This window comes from Rhinopithecus roxellana, chromosome 5, assembly GCF_007565055.1.
Source record: "Rhinopithecus roxellana isolate Shanxi Qingling chromosome 5, ASM756505v1, whole genome shotgun sequence".
NCBI classification, from domain to species: domain Eukaryota; kingdom Metazoa; phylum Chordata; class Mammalia; order Primates; family Cercopithecidae; genus Rhinopithecus; species Rhinopithecus roxellana.
Window position 1 is genome coordinate 6,011,415 of NC_044553.1, and position 20,467 is coordinate 6,031,881.

Sequence of the window (20,467 nt, forward strand, 5' to 3'; positions counted from 1 at the left end):
TGTAGTCCCAGCTACTTGGGAGACTGAGGCAGGAGAATGGCGTGAACGCGGGAGGCGGAGCTCTTGCAGTGAGCCGAGATCGCGCCACTGAACTCTGGCCTGGGCGACTGAGCAAGGCTCTCAAAAAAAAAAAAAAAAAAAGAAAGAATGGTGGAATAGTGAAAACGCCAGAAATAGCCCTCTTAGATTCTTCAAATTAACCCACCGCCATACTTTCTCTGTTTTATAGATTCCTGTGCCATGGTGCAGTTACTTCTGCAGAATAACTATTGTAGTAACTGTCATAATTTCCAGCATTACGTGCATTATCCCATTCCTTGCTCACACCACTTAAAGATAAAAACCTCATCCCCCTTTCACAAACAAGAAGATGGGACCTGAGAAGTTGAACCAAGGTCACATAGCCAGTGTATTCAACAGGCGAATCCAAACCTAAGTTTATCTGCGTTTTTTCACTTTGCTAAACCAACATTTCAATCTTTTTTGTTGTTGTTGAGATAGAGTCTCACTCTGTCTCCCAGGCTGGCATGCAGTGGCGAGATCTTGGCTCACTGCAGCTTTAGCCTCCCAGGTTCAAGCAGTTCTCCTGCCTCAGCTTCCCGAGTAGCTGGGATTACAGGTGCCCACCACCACGCCTGGCTAATTTTTGTATTTTTAGTAGAGATGGGGTTTTACCATGTTGGCCAGGCTGGTCTTGAACTCCTGACCTCAGGTGATCCACCCTCCTCGGCCTCCCAAAATGCTGGGATTACAGATGAGAGCGACTGGCCAACCTTTCAATCTCAGTGTTCCTCCTTTGCATTTTCTGGCGATTCCACTATAATATTTACCCAGTAAAAACTCATTTAGGGCAAGACATATGGGCAGGGTGTTCATAAACAATTGCCAGTGGCCTGTGAACATATAAGACTACATTAATAATAAAAATGCAAATATACCACATTTAAACTACCAAAATAGCAAAGATCCTTGTAGTTATTGTGTTTCCTTGGGGTGGGAGTAGACTTTAGTAAAATCTTTCTAGAGAGCGGTTGTGCAATTATATCAACACCATTTATTCATTTGTGTATGTATGTATATATTTTTGAGACAGGGTCTCACTCTGTTGCCCAGGCTGGAGTGCAGCTTCAACCTCCTGGGCTCAAGCAGTACTCCTGCCTCAGCCTCCCAAGTAACTGGGACTACAGGCATGCGCCACTATGCCTGGCTAATTTTTTAAGTTTTTGTAGAGATAGGGTTCTCACTGTGTTGCCCAGGCTGGTCTCTAACTCCTGGATTCAGATGATCCTCACACCTTGGCCTCCCAGAGTGGTGGGATTATAGGATTATAGGCATGAGCCACCACACCAGGTCCAAAACCCTTTATTTTTTTTTTTTGAGGGTGTCTCACTCTTTTGCCTAGGCTGGAGTGCAGTGGTGCAGTCATGGCTGACTGCAACCTCCGCCTCCCAGGTTCAAGCAATTCTCGCTGCCTCAGCCTCCCAAGTAGCTGGGATTACAGTCACTCACCACCACTGTCCGGCTAAGTTTTGTATTTTTAGTAGAGATGGGATTTCACCATGTTGGCCAGGCTGGTCTCCCACCCTTGACCTCAAGTGATCTGCCCATGTCAGCCTCCCAAAGTGCTGGGATTACAGGCATGAGCCACCGCGCCTGGCCTAAAACCTTTCTAATGTGCGTATTTTTTTTTGACCCAAATGCCCTTAGAGTATGTGACACAATACTCTTAGAACATTCTCAAGGTGACATCATTTATGATTCTAAAGGTTTGAGAAGAATCTACAAATTCAACAATGGAACTGATTGAGCAGGTTTTGGTAGAGCCACACAACAGAATTTTGTGCAACCATTCAAAATGATCATATGAAGTATGTTTATTTACTAGAGTAGTTATTTATTCATTGGTAATTGGTCAATTCAGTGATCATTTTTCTATTCTCAGCAACATTTAATACAGTTGATGTTGGCATTACCTCAGTGACAAGACACTTTCCAGATTTCTATCTCATCAGTCACTCTCATAGTTTTGCTCTGTAGGTATCTACTTCTTTTCAACTTCTACATGGAAATGCCCCAAAACTAGGACCCAGTCTCTTACCCATCTATACTCTCCTTCAGAAATATATTTACACTCACACATACTTGTCTTACACTCAGGTTTTACACTCCTATATCCAGCTGCACATTCGAGGTGTCCATTTGAGTGATTAATGCATAAGCTACTCAGGCTTGAAATGATCAAGATCGGACAGAACTCCTGACTGTCTTCCCAAACCACTGCCTCATCTTATAGTCTCTTGGAAGCATTCAAAGCAGTTGACTGCCCCCTTGAAACACATTTTTCTCATGTTTTGCAGAATTCCAAACTCTCCCATTTTCCTCCTCCTTTATGCTCCTGCCAGTTTTCCAAATGTGGGAGTCACCCAAGGCTTTGTTCATCAGCCCTCTTACCTAATCATATTTCTTTCAAGATGTCTTATGCAGGCCCATAGTTTTAAATGCCATCTGTGTTCAAATTAGTCCTTTCAAGAAATATTTATTGTGTGCTCATTGCACTTATTACATAGGTAATTAACAAGGATGTGAAGCAGTTGCATTTCTTTTTTTTTTTTTTCTTTGAGACAGAGTCTTGCTCTATCACCTAGGCTGGAGTACAATGGCGCGATCTTGGCTCACTGCAACCTCCGCCTCCTGGGTTCAAACGATTCTCCTGCATCAGCCTCCCAAGTAGCTGGGATTGCAGGGGCCCACCACCATGCCCGGCTAATATTTGTATTATTTAGTACAGATGGGGTTTCACTATATTGGTCAGGCTGGTCTCGAACTCCTGACCTCAGGTGATCCGCCCATGTCAGCCTCCCAAAGTGCTGAGATTACAGGCGCAAGCCACCATGCCCAGCCAGCAATTACACTTTCATATCCTGAGAGTCTGTATTGGAACCCTGTTAACATAATGCTTATGACAATGAAATTCTACTCCCAGATACACATTCAACAGAAACACGTATCCCCACCAAAAGACATGTACTACAATGTGTGTATTCATAGCGGCACTATTCATAACTGACAAATTCTGGAAACAACCCAAATTCTCATTCACAGTAGAATGGATAAATAAATGGTAAATACCCACCCACACAATGCACTACTCAACAGTATAGATGAATATGATTAACATCATGGTGCTTGAAAGAAACCAGATGTAAAATAATACATATGACTCTGTCATATAATAGATAAAACTTGGCAAAATAAATCTGTTAAGCCAAACTAGTGATGGCCATTTTGGGAGAGCTTCTGGGGTGAGGGTCTGTTAATCTTGGTTACATCGGGTGTGCAATTTGTGAAATTCATTGTGCTGTACACTGACAATGGATTTTATGTATCTTTTAAAGTCAAAAAATGTACTTTTTTTTTTTTGAGACAGAGTCTCCCTCTGTGACCGAGGCTGGAGTGCAGTGGCACAATCTCAGCTCACTGCAACCTCCGCCTCCCAGGTTCAAGCAGTAGTCCTGCCTCAGCCTCCTGGGTAGCTGGTATTACAGATGCCTGCCACCCACGCCTGGCTAATTTTTGTATTTTTAGTAGAGACGGGGTTTTGCCATGTTAGCCAGGCTGGTCTCGAACTCCTGACCTCAGGTGATCCACCCTCCTCAGCCTCCCAAAGTGCTGGGATTACAGGAATGAGCCACCTTACTCAGCCTAAAAAAAAGAAAAAAAAACTTTGGTTTTTTTGTTAAAAAATAAAAAACTTTGCCCTCATGGATTTCATCTGGGGTGAGACTAGTGACTCCAAAATGGTATCTCCAGTTCTATCTGACCACTGAACTCTTAAGAGACTTACATGCCACTGCCCCACAGAGTTCTCCACCTGGATGTTTGATGGGCATCTCACATTAACAGTTCTACATAGAAATCTTGATTTTTACATCTTGAACTTGTTCTCTCCCCAGTTGCACTAAATGATACTGCCTGCCCAGCTACTTAAACCTAAAACATAAGCATAATTCTCGATTCCTCTTTCCCTCACCCTGCTGCCATTCAATTACATAGTCCTGTTGCCTCTTCTTGTACACTCCAAATATATCCACTTCTTTCTATTTCTGCTGTGAGCCACCATCATCTCCATCGCAGACTAGTGCAATAGCTTCCAATTGGTCTCTTCAGCTCTTCCCTTCTGACAATCTCTTTTCCACACAATTGCTTTAGTGATCTTTAAAATCAAATCAATTTACATCATTCTCTGCTGAAAACCTGGTAGCTTCATATCCAGGTTCCTTACATGTGTCTACACTTAATCCCTAACCCTCTTCATATTCACTATCTAATTTTCTTCCCTGGATCAATCTAATGTCAGAATACTCTTGACTCCTGTGCAGCCTGGGTACAGGCCATTGAACCTCAAGACCTAAAATGATGTCACCTTAGTGACCCCCTGCAACATGCTTCTCCCACCTCCAACACCTTATATAATTATGGCCAGCAACGTTTTTTGTTGTTCTTGTTTTGAGATGGAGTTTCACTCTGTAACCCAGGCTGGAGTGCAGCAGCGCGATGGCGGCTCACTGCAACCTCTGCCTCCTGGGTTCAAGCAGTTCTCATGCCCCGGCCTGCAAGTAGCTGGGACTACAGGAAGGTACCACCATGCCCAGCTAATTTTTTTTTTTTTTTTGTATTAGTAGAGATGGGGTTTTCTCCATGTTGGCCAGGCTGGTCTCGAACTCCTTACCTCAAGTGATCTGCCCGCCTCAGCCTCCCAAAGTGCTGGGATTATGGCCGTGAGGCACCATGCTTGACTTTTTTTTTTTAAACCATGGTTTATATTTGGTATTTTCTTGTCATAGGGTATGGCTCTCCCCATTTGAAAAGGGAAGCATCATGAAATCTAGGACCTTGCCTTTCTGGTTTACCACTGCATTCTCTGATGCCTAGAACATTATTGGGCAGGCAGATGAATTAATATAGTAAAGAAAAAAATCAAGTTTAGTACGTATAGTATGATCCCAAAATATTTTTATAGGAAAAATGTATACATAGAGAAAAATCTGGAAGCATATTTACCAAATATTAACAATATTTCTGATAGTGGAATTGCAGGTTGTTAAAACTTTTCTTTATGCTTGCTTATATTTTATAATTTTCTATGAACTTGTTTAGTAAAAAGTCTTAGAACACCCTGCTGTTAGGTTTTAAAGCTTTGCATCTAAAATAGCTTTGAGACATAAAGATGAGTTCCAAAAGGTTTAAAAAAAGTACCTGAGGGATGTGTAAAATTGCACTCTTCTCTATTATAACCCTGAGGTCAGTGAGCATAACCAAGGATTGTCAACTTATTTTCACTCACCTTTGTAATGTCAAAATTCTGGACGTTTGACCTTAAAAAAGGCATTTCCAAACATGAACACACCATACTTTTCAAAAGACAACTGGTTGTTTAGAAGTAATGATGGCCTTTAGGGTTCCTGAACCCTCTGAAATTACACGTAGGGGTAGGTTCATGTGGGGCTGGGGGACATGGGTCTCAGTAGAGGCCCATAGGGCCCGTAGCTTTCATTAGATTTTCTGAGGGTTCCTACCCTCTGCTTTGCCAAATTTCTTACTATGTGATGTTCTCTTTCCCAGAAGAGTCTCTTTGGGAAAAGACAGTGTAGTTGTGGAAGAGCCCCCTTGCCCAAGACAAATGTTCCCTTGACTAAAATTCATCCATTAAAGAAAGCTGTCCTTAAAAAAAATAATGGGCCAGGCGCAGTGGCCCACTCCTATAATCCCAGCACTTTGGGAGGCTGAGGTGGGTGGATCACCTGAGGTCAGGAGTTTGAGACCAGCCTGGCCAACATGGTGAACCACCACTTCTACTAAAAATATAAAAATTAGCCAGGAGTGGTGGCAGGCACCTGTAATCCCAGCTAGTTAGGAGGCTGAGGCAGGAGAATTGCTTGAACCCGGGAGGCTGATGTTGCAGTGAGCCGAGATTGTGCCATTGCATTCCAGCCTGGGCGACAAGAATGAGACTCCGTCTCAAAAAAAAAAAAAAAGAAAAAAGAATTAATGCCTTTTGGAGGGAGAAGGTCCTAAGTATTAGAGCCATTATCAGTTATTAACCCCTTCGTGCAACCTGTCTTATCCTGTCCTTCCACAAATACTGCTTTTGCTCTCTTCAGATGCCATTGTTCTATTTATTGGGAAGTAGAGGTCCAGAGTAGATGGCTGAGACCTACTGACTTAAGTGAGACACTGTGATAGCACATGCCAGATCCTAATACATAACAAACAGCTTCATGAGACAAAACTTAATGCACTGGAATTTTCTGTTCTGCCGTGACTCGTTTATATTTCAACCCACTGACTAGTTTGACCTTCAGTCTGAAACACTGCTCAAGATAAATGATCTTTTGTAGCTTCAGTAGCATGTTCAGTAAGGAAGTAGAGGAAGGCAAGACAATACTATGCTGGTGAGGCGCCTGGGTTCCAGTCAGATAACCCAGCATCAACTCTGCTGTGACCCTTACCAGCTGTGTGACTTTGGACAACTTATTTAACCTCCCTATGCCTGTTTTCTTCATGTATAACTAAAGGTAATAGTGAACCTAATGAGGATTAAACTGCGCAATGAATAAGCACTTAGCACAGTGCCTAACATAGTAAACATTTAATACATGTATTAAGGAATTGGAGCAACGGTCTTGCAACCCTTTCCGCAACCCCCCAGCCCTTTAATTCAGAAAACCTGCCTAAAAATGAAGCCCAAAGTGTAAGCACAATAAAAACAGTAAAAGTGGAGCTTTTGAATAGTGTGTAGGAGCCTTAGCTCCAGAGAAAACGTGTATGTGGGCACAGGATCAGAATGAAATGTCCCATTTTGTTTACCTTCCCTCGTCACCATTACAAGAGGACACTAAATTTCACAGATGGTGGTGAATGATTGGGGCTCACCTGATTTTGCTTAATAGGGATATCTTATGGACCACAAAATTAAATTCCTGTGCCTATAAAGGAGAGAAAACAGTTCGTGAGCACAATCCAATCTGTAAGCATGTCTTCTTGGTTGCAAACTGCAATTTAAATTTGTGCTTGCGAAGTCAGGATATTGTACCAAAAAATCCAGATTTCTCTAAAATGGCCCTATAGGCCTGGTTTTCCTGCATGGCCGCCCGTGGCTAAAGAATGCTTCATTCGGTCTGTCCAGTCTCTGGTTTTCCATGGTTTCCCTATAGAGACCACGTGTTTGCTTTTATAGTAGAGAAATCTTTTGTGTGTTAATAATCTGGCTCCTGCTCTGAGGTGCACCTTTACTTAATGGTGCCTCCTAAACAGACTGCAGCAGTGAGATCAGCTGGGCTTCAGCTGATTAAACACCCAGTTGGGAACATGCTGTCTCTGTTCTTTACTAAAGCAAAGTCCAGACACTCTTTCACACCAGCTCCTCTGCTGTCTCCTCTCACAGACTTTGGCTTTCTTTTCCATCTCTGAATGATGTTGATCCTCACCTGGTTCTCGCTCCTGCCTTACCTTATTCTATTGATGGCCTGCTTCTGGCAATTTACTGCTCTGGGTTAACTGCCTTGTTTCACTTCACTTCATCTTGTTTAATCCCTAAATACACCCCACTTTCACTGTGTTCTTGAAAAGATCTCAAAATACCTCTAATTATAGAAGTAATTATGTAACCAGTGAATGAGAGGACACCTTGATTTCAATTTCCATTTATAAACTTCTGCCCATCATCATTCATATTTAGCTCTGTGACTCTCATAACTGGACCAGCAGCCTTGCATGTGTATTTTACTGCCACTTTCTAAGCCCTGTTTAAATTTATGTCTTGATTTCATCTTTAAATTTTGATTTTACCAGGTTATTCTTGAAATTAAAGCTAAACCTTGCTTTTCTAACATTAGGCCCCTTCTAACATCCAATTTTCCATCCCCAAACCACATGTCAGATTGTCATGTCCTTGCTGCTAAATTCACTTATCACTGCATTCATATTAAATTTCCTTGAGGAATTTCCCGTTCACTGTGTCATTTTTATTTTCTCTCAAAAGCTAATTCCCTTTGAAAGCAATGTCTTCCAGTCCAGGTTCTTCATTTTTTTTAATTTTGTTTTGTTTTGAGACAAGAGTCTCACTCTGTCACCCAGACTGGAGTGCAGTGGCCTGATCTCAGCTCACTGCAACCTCTGCCTCCCAGGCTCAAGCGATTCTTTCATCTCAGCCTCCTGAGTAGCTGGGACTACAGGCGTGTGCTATCACGCCCAGCTAATTATTGAATTTTGGGGTTTTTTGTCTTTTCTGTTTTTTGAGATGGAGTCTCTGTTGCCCAGGCTGGAGAGCAGTGGTGCGATTTTGGCTCACTGCAACCTCTGCCTCCCAGGTTCAAGCAATTCTCCCTGCACTCCAGCCTGGGTGACAGAACGAGACTGTCTCCAAAAAAAAAAAAAAAAGAGTATATCTTAACACATATCCACATAGTTTTCTTTCTTTCTCTTTCTCTCTTTCTTTTCTTCTTCCTTCCTTCCTCCTTTCCTTTCCTTCCCTTTTCCTTTCCTTTCCTTTCTTTTTTGACGGAGTCTCGCTCTGTTACCCAGGCTGGAGTACAATGGCACAATCTTGGCTCACTGTAACCTCCACCTCTTGGGTTCAGGTGATTCTCCTGCCTCAGCCTCCTGAGTAGTTGGGATTACAGGTGCCCGCCACCACGCCCAGCTAATTTTTGTATTTTTTTTAGTAGAGACAGGGTTTTGCCATCTTGGCCAGGCTGGTGTTGACCTCCTGACCTCAGGTGATCCACCCGCCTCGGCCTTCCAGAGCACTAGGATTACAGGTGTGAGACACCACGCCTGGCCCCCATATATTTTTCTTAAAAATATGCAGAAAATATTTTTCCTAGAAAACTTTCTAAAGTATACCATCATATTTATCACTTAGTATCAAAATTCCACAAAATACAAATTTAAGCAGAACATCCTAAAGTTGACCATAATTTTATTGTAATATCAAAATCACATAAGATACAGAGTTAAGCAGAAAACTGATGAATTTTCTTCAGATGGTCTTCAGGATCTCAAAAGCCTTGAAGTTTGCTGAAAATAGAAAAAGAAAATTAAATATTTGGAAACCTAAGTTGTATACTTACTAATACTTAGTTGTAGTTAATTTTTAAAAATAGGTATAATTGATTTTAAAAAGTAGGTTACTACATACATACTGTTTCAAATTCAAAAGGAGACTCTAAAAAATAAGTCATTCTCACGCCCCTTTTCTGCTCCCCAAAAAGCAAGTGTATATCCTTTTTTTTTTTTCAAGATGGAGTCTCACTCTGTCACCCAGGCTGGGGCGCAATGGCGCAGTCTCGGCTCACTGCAACCTCTGCCTCCTGGGTTCAAGTGATTCTCCTGCCTCACCCTCCTGAGTAGCTGGGATTACAGGCACCCGCCACCACATCCGGCTAATTTTTGTATTTTTAGTAGAGACAAGGTTTCACCATGTTGGACAGACTGGTCTCGAACTCCTGACCTCAAGTGATCCACCTGCCTCGGCCTCCCAAAAAGTGCTAGGATTAGAGGCATGAACCACCGCGCCCTGCCAATAACTGTATGTCCTTATAAAGGTAGGCTAATTTTTAAAAAAGGTAGCTGGGCGCCGTGGCTCACACCTATAATCCAGCACTTTGGGAGGCAGAGGCAGATGGATCACCTGAGATCTGGAGTTTGAGATCTTGAACCCGGGAGGTGGAGGTTGCGGTGAGCCAAGATGGCACCACTGCGCTCCAGCCTGGGCAACAAGAGCGAAACTCCATCTCCAAAAAAAAAAAAAAGTAAGTCTAATCCTATGTAAGCACATGTATATGTGGTCTTAGGATGTTATGCATACTTTCTACACCTTTTTTCCATGAGTAGTAAATACATTATATTTATATTTAATTTTTTAAGGCTTTGAAATTTAAGTAAATCAGAAAGTTCTGAATAGGTACATTTAGATATATATATACATTTTTAAAATTTCTTGGTATAAAAGCTGCAGTAAAAAGGCTGGGCACAGTGGCTTATGCCTGTAATCCCAGCCACTTTGGGAGGCCAAGGCTGGTGGATCACCTGAGGTCAGGAGTTTGAGAGCAGCCTGGTCAACATGGTGAAACCCCATCTCTACTGAAAATACAAAAAATAGCTGGGTGTGATGGTGTGTGCCTGTGATCTCAGCTATTTGGGAGGCTGAGGCAGGAAAATCACTTGAGCCTGAGAGATGGAGGTTGCAGTGAGCCGAGACTGTGGCACTGCACTCTAGCCTGGACAACAGAGTGAGACTCCGTCTCACAAAAAAAAACTGCAGTAAAAAGCCAATTGTACCTAATTCTACATGATGTACTTGTATACATAGGCTTAAGTATACCTTAAGGATAAATTCCTTTTAGGATAAATTCCTAAAAGTGGAATTGTTGGTGTAGGCATTAATAAATCTTGTCAAATTGTCCTCCGAAAAGGTTTTTGCCATTTTTCATTCTGACCAAGTACATGTGAGAATGTGTCTTTCCTCCACTACATCACCAATATTGTTTTTAAATAAAACTACTTGAAAGTCATGTTGAAATAGGGTTAATTTTATCAACTTTGACTACATTTCTGTGATTAATTCCACAATATAATTTCGCAAATATTCTAACAGAAGACTTCTTAGAAGAAACTAAGTGGCAAGAAGACCAGATTATTTCAATATATCTTGAAACTTCTCTGTTTTCCCAAAACATAAACTTAGATCAATTTGTTTGATCTAGCATTGAAAAGATTCCCCAGTTACCAATACAAAATTATAGTTTGGAAAGTATGTCAAGGCTTTCAGCATCTGAGGCCACAGCAGATAAAGGAAGCAACTATTTCAGTTCGACAAAGAGTGAGCATCAACTACAAGTACCATGAGACGGTACTTAACAGCTGTCACCCAGGCTGGAGTGCAATGTGGACCAATCAGTTCACTGCAGCCTCCGACTCCCGAGCTCAAGTGATCTTCCCACCTCAGTCTCCCCAGTAACTGGGACCACAGGCGTGGGCCACCACGCCTAGCTAATTTTTTGTAGAGAAAGGGCCTTGCTATATTGCCCAGGCTGGTCTTAAACTCTTGACTTAAGCCATCTCCCTGCCTTAGCCTCCCAAAGTGCTGGATTACAGGTGTGAGTCACCACGAATGGCTGCAGGCCATTTTATGTCTACAAGTTTTATGCCAAATCTTACTTTAGTAAAAGTCATTCTAACAGTGGACAAGACCATATGCTCCAGGCTGACAGCCCTCAGAGTTGACTTAGTCTTGAGGTCACAAAATCAAGTGCCCTCAGGATATCCAGCGTAGACAAGTGGACTGGAAAAGAGCATATGTCTGTCCCTTACCTAAAGGCATTCCAAATCAATTTTTTAAGTATTCAGTGTGGGCTAGGTAAAATCAAATACACATTAGGCTTTCATAAAACTAGGGGCTAGAATATCTATGACCTTTATATCTGCCTATATTCCAAGAACTAAGCTGTGCTTGGAATACAGCAAGAATCAGCTGTATGTAAAATAAGCAAATTCAAGAATAAAATTTAGAATATATCATAGAATAAATGGACTTAAATCTTCCATGAGTATTAAGCAGCAAGAATATATGCATAAAATTTTCTAAAATAAATATATTTAAGAAACTTAATCATGGTTTCAGGATTAGGAAACAGAGGTGTTTTTCCTTTTCTCTCTTTTTTTTAAGACAGAGTCTCGCTCTGTTACCCAGGCTGTGAGTGCAGTGGCACAATCTCAGCTCACTGCAACCTCAGCCTCCTGGGTTCAAGAGATTCTCCTGCCTCAGCCTCCTGAGTAGCTAGGACTACAGGTGCGTGTCACCATGCCTGGCTAGTTTTTTGTATTTTTAGTAGAGATGGGGTTTCACTATGTTGGCCAGGCTGGTCTCAAAACACCTGACCTCTGGTGATCTGCCCGCCTCGGCCTCCCAAAGTGCTGGGATTACAGACTTGAGCCACAGTGTCCGGCCTCCTTCTTAATTTTATATTTGTAAGCATTATTTTGAAAATTTTGTTATTCATTTTGTATTCACTTTTATTTAAATAAATATGTTAATTCCAAAAAGAAAAAGACAATTGGGCTGTATTCAAGATTATATTCTCTGACGAGAATCTGGAGGGGAGTTACTTGATTTGGTCACTTGTTCTTTTTTTTTGAGACGCTCTGTTGCCCAGGCTGGAGTGCAGTGGCACCATCTCTGCTCACTGCAACCTCTACCTCCCAGGTTCAAGCAATTCTGCCGTAGCCTCCTCCTCCTGAATAGCTGGGATTACACGTACATGCCACCAGGCCCGGCTAATTTTTGTGTTTTTAGTAGAGACGGGGTTTCAGCATGTTGGTCAGGCTGGTCTCGAACTCCGACCTTGTGATCCACACACCTCGGCCTCCCAAAGTCCTGGGATTACAGGTGTGAGCCACTGCGCCCTGCCTGGTCACTTGTTCTTAACCAGTGCTGGGAGCTTTTTCAAAATATAGTTATCTGAGAAATCACATTAGGATGTCTGAAATCAAGGGAAATAATATTTAAAATGCCTATTCTTTACAATTAGAAAGTCATTTGATGAGTCTGGGATAAAATCCTAAAACTTAACATTTTTAACAAGGACCCCAGAGGATTCTGATGTGGGTGATCTATATAGATCACTCTGTGAAAACTACTACCCACTAGGTAGTTATTTTCTTCTCTCCCAAGACCTTTCTGTAACTCCAACCCCATACCATCACCAAACTCACACACAGCTCCCTCACTGTTAATTTAAGGGAAAGTAGGGCTGACCTCTCAGAAGAATGAGAACATCATCAGGAGTCAGCCTATAAGAGAACTAGCCCACCTCCACAGCTGGCCTGAGATTTCCCCCAAAAAACAGTTCTTGATCTATTTCAACACAAACGTACTGTCATGTATGCACAATTCTGTGTCACATAGCATAACCATGATAAGCTCAGCCGATAATATTTCTTACGGGCCAGTGTAGACATTTTCAAAAAATCTCAACACACTGATAGAACATCTAATTTTCAGTAATTTAACACCTAGAGAAAGATCTTTTTTACTGTGTCTGTGCACACACTTACCTATCTTCTACTGTCTTATTAGAAGGATAAAAAACTTTGAATGAAAATCCACTTCTTGGAAAAGAGCCCTTTGGGGGAGAAAAATGCCTGTAAGTGAATATTCCAACTTTTTTTAAAATAAATTTTTAAAAACTATATATATATATTTTATTTTATTTCTTTATTTTTTTGAGACACGGTCTCACTCTCATCACCCAGGCTGGAGTGCAGTGGGGGCAATCTCACTGCAACCTCCATTTCCAGGATTCAAGCGATCTTCCCACCTCAGCCTCCCAGGTAGCTGGGACCACAGGCATGGGCCACCACGCCTAGCTAAGTTTTGTATTTTTTTGTAAAGACAGGTGGGGTTTCACTGTGTTGCCCAGGCTGGTCTTGAACTCCTGGGCACATGTGATCTGCCCACCTCGGCCTCTCAGAGTGCTGGGATTATAGGCATGAGCCACCGTGCCCAGCTGAATACTCAAGTTTTATAAAATAATCCCTGTTTTTTAAATTAAATTCCTTGGTTATGACTTAAAATGACAAGATGTGACTATAAAGTAACACAACAGATTTTTACATGATCTCTGTACAGAGTTGTTACTATAAAATATCTCCACTTGAAGCAAGTCTTTCGAGTTGGCTAGACAGTCTTATGCTAAAAGATGAGGTTGGAAATGCTGAGGAGGAGCTCTACTTAGTATAAGAAATAGACTGCGTGATGCCAAATATGCATGTGAGACAATCAGCAAGTTCAAGAAGTCTTTCCTGCCCCTCCCTCTAATGCAAATCTGATTTGCATTCCTATGTGCCTGTTTGATTCCCTTCCTATGTGCCTGTAAAGCAACTGAGCAATAATCACACATACAATTGTCTACTATGAAACTCTGAAGTGGCTGAGCAGAGGCCCTGTCTTTTCAGTCTTTGTGCCCCAAGCACTGAACCCAGCGCCTAGCCTATAGCAGGCATTCGTTAATGTGAATAAACTTCAAGAAAGGATGAAGTAATGTCTAAAGCTAGTTTTGAGCTTGCCCAAAAGGTATAAATAAGGCAAAAAAGATATAATGATGGTGTAGGAGGTGGTGGTTTACTCACAGGAACGAAAAAGTAGAAAAATTCAGAAATAAGTTGTATTCAAATAGAGCATTAACTAGAATGCCCAAAGTTTAAGTAAGGATATAGGATCACCATGAAAGACTATTTCAATGTGAATAAAAATGAGGTCATAAATTTCTAAGCAATAAAACCAAATCAAATCAGTTAACTGTGTTCATCCTTAAAGCAGACTTTTTTTTTTTTTTTTTTTTTTTGGAGACAGGTTCGCTCTGTCCCTCAGGCTGGAGTGCAGTGGCGCCATCTTGGCTCATTGCAAGCTCCACCTCCCGGGTTCATGCCATTCTCCTGCCTCAGCTTCCTGAGTAGCTGGGACTACAGGTGCCCGCCACCACGCCCCGCTAATTTTTTTTGTATTTTTAGTAGAGATGGGGTTTCTCCTTGTTAGCCAGGATGGTCTCGATCTCCTGACCTCGTGATCCGCCCGCCTCGGCCTCCCAAAGTGCTGGGATTACAGGCGTGAGCCACCGTGCCTGGCCAAAGCAGACGTTCTTAACCAGGGCTACTTTGTCCACCATGACCGGCGAAAGCAGACGTTCTTAACCAGGGCTACTTTGTCCCTCAGGGGGATATTTGGCCAATGTCTGGAGACACTTCTGATTGTTACAGCTGGGGGATGCTACTGGCATTTAGTGGATAGAGGCCAGGGATGCTGCTAAACAGCTTACAGTACACAGGATAGCCCCCACAACCAAAAATTACTTGGTCCAAAATGTCGAAAGTGCCAAGGCTGATAAGCCACGTCTTAGAGGAAGCCGGACAAACTGTGTGTTTGAGGAAAGCAAAGTAAGTAGAGACAGGCCCTTCCTATGTTGCCCATGCTGGTTGTGAACTCCTGGACTCAAGCCATCTTCCTGCCTCGGCCTCCCAAAGTGCTGGGATTACAGGTCCAGCATCATGCCAAAACTAAGGCATGATGTTTCTAAAAATTACTCAGATGAAACAAAAAATTAGTAAAGTCTAAAATTCACAAGAATCAAGGAAGCATGCAATTCAAAAATCACTAGTGGAGATAATATTTTGTTTGACATAACTGTGCTTATGTCATTGTTTATGCAGTATTTATTCTCCAAGTTCAAAAGTCAATTATATTTCTTTTCTTTTTTTTTTTTGAGATGGAGTCTCGCTCTGTTGCCCAGGCTGGAGTGCAATGGCGTGATCTCCACTCACTGCAACCTCTGCCTCCCGGGTTCAAGCAATTCTCCTGCCTCAGCGTCCTGAGTAGCTGGGATTGCAGGCGTGTGCCACCATGCCCAGCTAATTTTTGTAATTTTTAGTAGAGACGGGGTTTCACCATGTTGGTCAGGCTGGTCTTGAACTCCTGACCTCATGATCCACCCGCCTCGGCCTCCGAAAGTGCTAAGATTACAGGCATGAGCCAGCACGCCCAGCCTAAAAGTCAATTATATTTCTGTAGAAATTCTGAAGCAACGTCAAAATTCTGAAGCAATTTCAAGGTTCTACATAAAAAGTAATAAAATGTGTACCAATGAGGTTTCTACATTAATCAGGCTTAGATTTTTGGGACCTGTGCAATTTCTAAAAATCAAAATCATTTTCAAAGAACAGGTACCACCAATATACAGACTCTGAAGCAATTCCCAGAAGGGAATCCCAATATAAGTTTTAAAGAGGAGAAAATACTGTTTTGGATTCATGTTTTGGTATGGTGTTTTTTTTTTTTTTTGCTTTTTTTTTTAAGTCACATTACTTTATAGTCACATACTATACTGAAAATTTAAGAACTTTCTGTGTATAGAAACTTAATTCAGTGTTTCATTAATAGCATATTTTTACTTCAACAGTAATTTTATTATATATATATATTTTTTTTTTTTTGAGATGGAGTCTCGCTCTGTTGCCCAGGCTGGAATGCAGTGGCCGGATCTCAGCTCACTGCAAGCTCTGCCTCCTGGGTTCATGCCATTCTCCTGCCTCAGCCTCCCGAGTAGCTGGGACTACAGGTGCCCACCACCTCGCCTGGCTAGTTGTTTTTTTTGTATTTTTTAGTAGAGACGGGGTTTCACCGTGTTAGCCAGGATGGTCTTGATCTTGTGACCTCGTGATCCGCCCGTCTCGGCCTCCCAAAGTGCTGGGATTACAGGCTTGAGCCACCGCGCCCGGCCTAAATACATATTTTAAATTAAAAAATGCACTCTAATCTTGACAAATAATGACTATATAAGATTAATTACATTCTTACAGGGTTTATGCAGAGGCATTCAGTATTGGTCATAGTGAAGGGATCGTATTTGTCTGCAATGACAAGTAGATCGGGCACAGGATACACTCTCAAAGCATAGTCATATGCCCAATACACTGGGCAGACATAAAGAGGTAGGGGAGTCAGATGTCCTTGGGATAAGATAGTCTTTACAAACTACAAAAAAGCACAAAACAAAGCATACTTCAGTTCATTTGCAAAAGTGAAAATAGCTAAACAAATAACTTCAAATTAAACCAAAAGGAACCAGAAAATTTGAGAAACAACTAGGAAAGCTTTGACTCACAGAGCTTTGGGAGACACTAATTTAAAAACGAAATGAACTATTCTGTATTTTAGGGGAAAAAAGTCTATGAGTTTTCATATAATAACATATATATATACATCATTATGCTGCCCAGGCCGGTCTCAAACTCCTGGCCTCAAACAAGCCTCCCAAAGTGCTTGGATTACAGGCATAAGCCACTGCGCCTGGTCCATAAACTTTAAATATTATAAAATGAGTAACACAAATGCTCTGTAACATCTATTTCCATACTTCTCAAACGGAGGTATATGTAACCTGGGATTGACAACTGTATGTGAGGGAACCTTGAAGCTACAAGATAAATACTGCACATTCTTGTGATATGGACATACTATATAAAATATGTAACCAATGGGATAAATAAGAACAGTTTATTAAAACAAATATACATATATTTTAAAGTATGATTTAAGAGTTTAAAAGGTAAAACACAAAGCTTGAAACAAATTTTCTGCTTATTCTCAGCTTTTCTCTGTCCTTTAGGGTATGCACTTTGGTAGAAAGCTGTGAAACACTGACTTCACTAACAAAAATTAACTTACTGACAAAAGTATGTTCAAACTATTTTGAACCATAAATAAATGTCCTAACCCAAGGACAAATTATTAAGTGGCTTCATAAAATTTTATATAATGCAACATGTAAGACAGTTTAATAAAAAAGATGTTTCACTTACATGATTAGGAATAGCCAAATTGCTAGCTAGGAAAACGGACGCAGTTTCTGCACATTTTATTTACTAAATCTTCACGGAAGACAATCATTTCCTGTGTACAGTACTGAATTCTGAAATGAAAACAGTAGTTGAATTTGACTTCTCAGAAAAAAATGAGATTAATTTTAAAGGTAAAATCTCTTAGAATACAACCCCATTCCCACATCAACTGTTCACCACACAAAACTTCAACCAGAGTCTGTCTATTCATCCATTCATTTAACAGCTATGTATTGAGCTCTTAATATGTGCCTACCTCATTCTAGGGATTAGCGAACAGAACCAAGAGATCCCAGCCCTCATACAGTTTATATTCTAGTGAGGAGTGGGGCTAAGAAAATAAAAAGCAAACATAATTATATAGTATGTTTTAAGATAATTAAGTGTATGAGAAAAAGACAGGCTAAGAGGGATAACATATGTAGGAAGAGAGAGCCTAGAAGGCTGGCATATTAATAGGATGATCAGAACAGGCAGGGCTCATAATTTAGTATGACTTGAGCACAGGCTTGAAGCGGAAGAGGGACTTAGTCAAGCAGATATCCAGAGGAAGCGCACTGCAGGCAAAGGGAACAGATGTAGCACAGGCCCTCAGACTGGAGCTCGCCTGGCATCCTTGAGAAACAGAAGAGAAGCTAGGGTGGCTGGAGTAAATGGGGAGGAGAGGAAATCAGAGAGAACGGGGCCAGATCACACAGGGCCTTGATTCCCACTGCAAGGATATGGCTGTCACTAAATCACATGAGGGGGCCCTTTTTCCAGGATCAGGAAGATGGACTGGATATGTCTTATGCTTTACAGGATCACTTTCACACTGCATTAAGAGTAGAATATGGAGGGGAAGGGGTAGAAGCTGGAGACCAATTAGGAGGCTATTGTAATAATCCAGGCCAACAAGATGGCAGAGCAGGGCTCCTCAACCCCTGGGCCACGGACTGGTAGCAGTCTATGGTCTGTTAAGAACTGGACCACACAGCGGGAGGTGAGCTGCAGGCTGCAAACAAGCAAAGCTTCATCTGTAGCTACAGCCACTCCCCATCAGTTGCATTACATCCTGACCTCTGCCTCCTGTCAGATCGGTATGGGCATTCGATTCTCACAGGAGCATGAATCCGGTTGTGAACTGCACATGTGAGTGATCTAGGCTGCACACTCCTTATAAGAATCTAATGCCTGATGATCTGTCACTGTCTCATCATCCCCAGATGGGACCATCTAGTTTCAGGAAAACAGGCTCAGGGCTCCCACTGATTCTATATTACAGTAAGTTGTATAATTGTTTTATTATATATTACAATGTAATAATAACAGAAATAAAGTACACAATAAGTGTAACATGCTTGAATCATCCCAAAATCACCCCCAGCCCCCTGGGGTCTCTGGAAAAACTGTCTCCTGTAAAACCAGTCCCTGGTGCCAAAAAGGTTGGGTACCACTGTGGTAGAGGGTTGTGGAGGTGGAGGTATAGACAGGTGGCAGATTCTGGATATAATTTGAAGTTAATAGGACTTCCTGAAAAAACATATGTGAGAGAAACCCTAAAGTGTTTGGCCTGAACAACTGGAATAATTGTTATTCAGGCCATGAAGGTGCCACGAACTAAGATGGAGAAGTCTACAGAAGAGGTTAGGGGCACTGGTGGGGAGGAAGATCAGGAGTTCACTTAGGTTGGGATGGTGATAAGTAGGCAACTGGATACCTGAGTCTGGAGTTTGGAAGGTAGGTTGAGGTGGAAATATAAATGTGGGAGGTGTCAATACACAGATGATACTTAAAGCCAGAGGACACTGGAGAAGGCCAGCAAAGGAGTGAATGTAGGCAGAAAAGAGAGGCCAACCAAGGCTGACTCTGACAGTATTCCTACAGGAAGAATTCATGATTACAATGAGCAATACCAACAGTAAATAAGTAATCTTTGTATTCTTCCTTTGTAACCTTTCTTAAAGGATGTGTAATAATAGTATCTATTTTTAAATCGCTATCCATTATTCAAGAGTCTGAATTCACTACCAATAAATTATTTAAATATAGTTAAACTATTTTCAAAGTTTTGAGAAACCTAAAACAAAAATAAATTTTCTTATATTTATTCCATAACAGTTGAAATTCAGAGACACACTTTAGGAATCAAGTTAGGTTTTTTTTGCTGTTTTTTTTTTTGTTTGTTTGAGACAGGGTCTCACTCTGTCGCCCAGGCTGCAGGCTGGAATGCAGTAGTGCATTCTCAGCTCACTGCAACCTCTCCACCGACCAGGCTCAAGCGATCCTCCCATCTCAGCCTCTTGAATAGAACCACAGGCGTGTGCCACCACACCCAGCTAATTTTTGTATTTTTTGTAGAGATGGGTTTCACTGTGTTGCCCAAGCTGGTCTTGGAACTCCTGAGCTCAAGCAGCCTGCCTGCCTCGGCCTCTCAAAGTGCTGAGATTACAGGTATGAGCCACCGCAGCTGGCTGAGTTATTTTTTAAATGAAAGGAAAAATGTTTAACACAAAATACTAATTCTTACCTACAAGGATTAGTAGTAAAAACTGAAAATGGTACCCTTTGTCTGAATTCATTAGTGATGCTTTCAGCAAGTGGTGGCCTATAAAAACAATTTATGTGATATAGTTTATCTTTTTAAATTTTACAACATTTTCTACACTGTTGCAAAAATTTGAACAAAACTTACCTTGGTAAGATGGAACCAAATCCAGGATCCTCTGGACCAGGTACAAACACAAAACGACTACTGTAGCAAAATTCAACACAATTCATTTCAAAATATTATTGTAACACTATCCAATAGCTTAAAAACAAGTTATTCCCTTTGTTTTCACTTTAAAATTAAAAAATGTTTAAATTTCATGCATTATAATAAATGAACTATTAAGTCTCCAGACCAACACTGTCTAGTAATGTGATGATAGAAAAGTTCTATATCCGCACTGTCCAATTGAACACTTGAATTGTGGCTAGCATAGCTGATGGACTGAATTTTATATTTTATTTAACTTCAATTAAACTTAAA

General features: G+C 41.3%; 1 protein-coding gene across 1 annotated transcript in view; it reads right to left on the reverse strand.

The window, feature by feature from the left end:
* Window positions 1–8,962: 8,962 nt before the first annotated feature.
* Window positions 8,963–20,467, reverse strand: part of POLE2 (DNA polymerase epsilon 2, accessory subunit) — a 53,399-nt gene continuing 41,894 nt past the window's right edge. Inside the window, 7 exon segments of the mRNA XM_010389494.2 lie at window positions 8,963–9,078; window positions 13,117–13,184; window positions 16,412–16,588; window positions 17,416–17,439; window positions 17,441–17,525; window positions 19,964–20,041; window positions 20,129–20,188. Of these exon segments, the coding sequence (XP_010387796.2) occupies window positions 9,060–9,078; window positions 13,117–13,184; window positions 16,412–16,588; window positions 17,416–17,439; window positions 17,441–17,525; window positions 19,964–20,041; window positions 20,129–20,188 (511 nt within the window). The 3' untranslated portion in view covers window positions 8,963–9,059.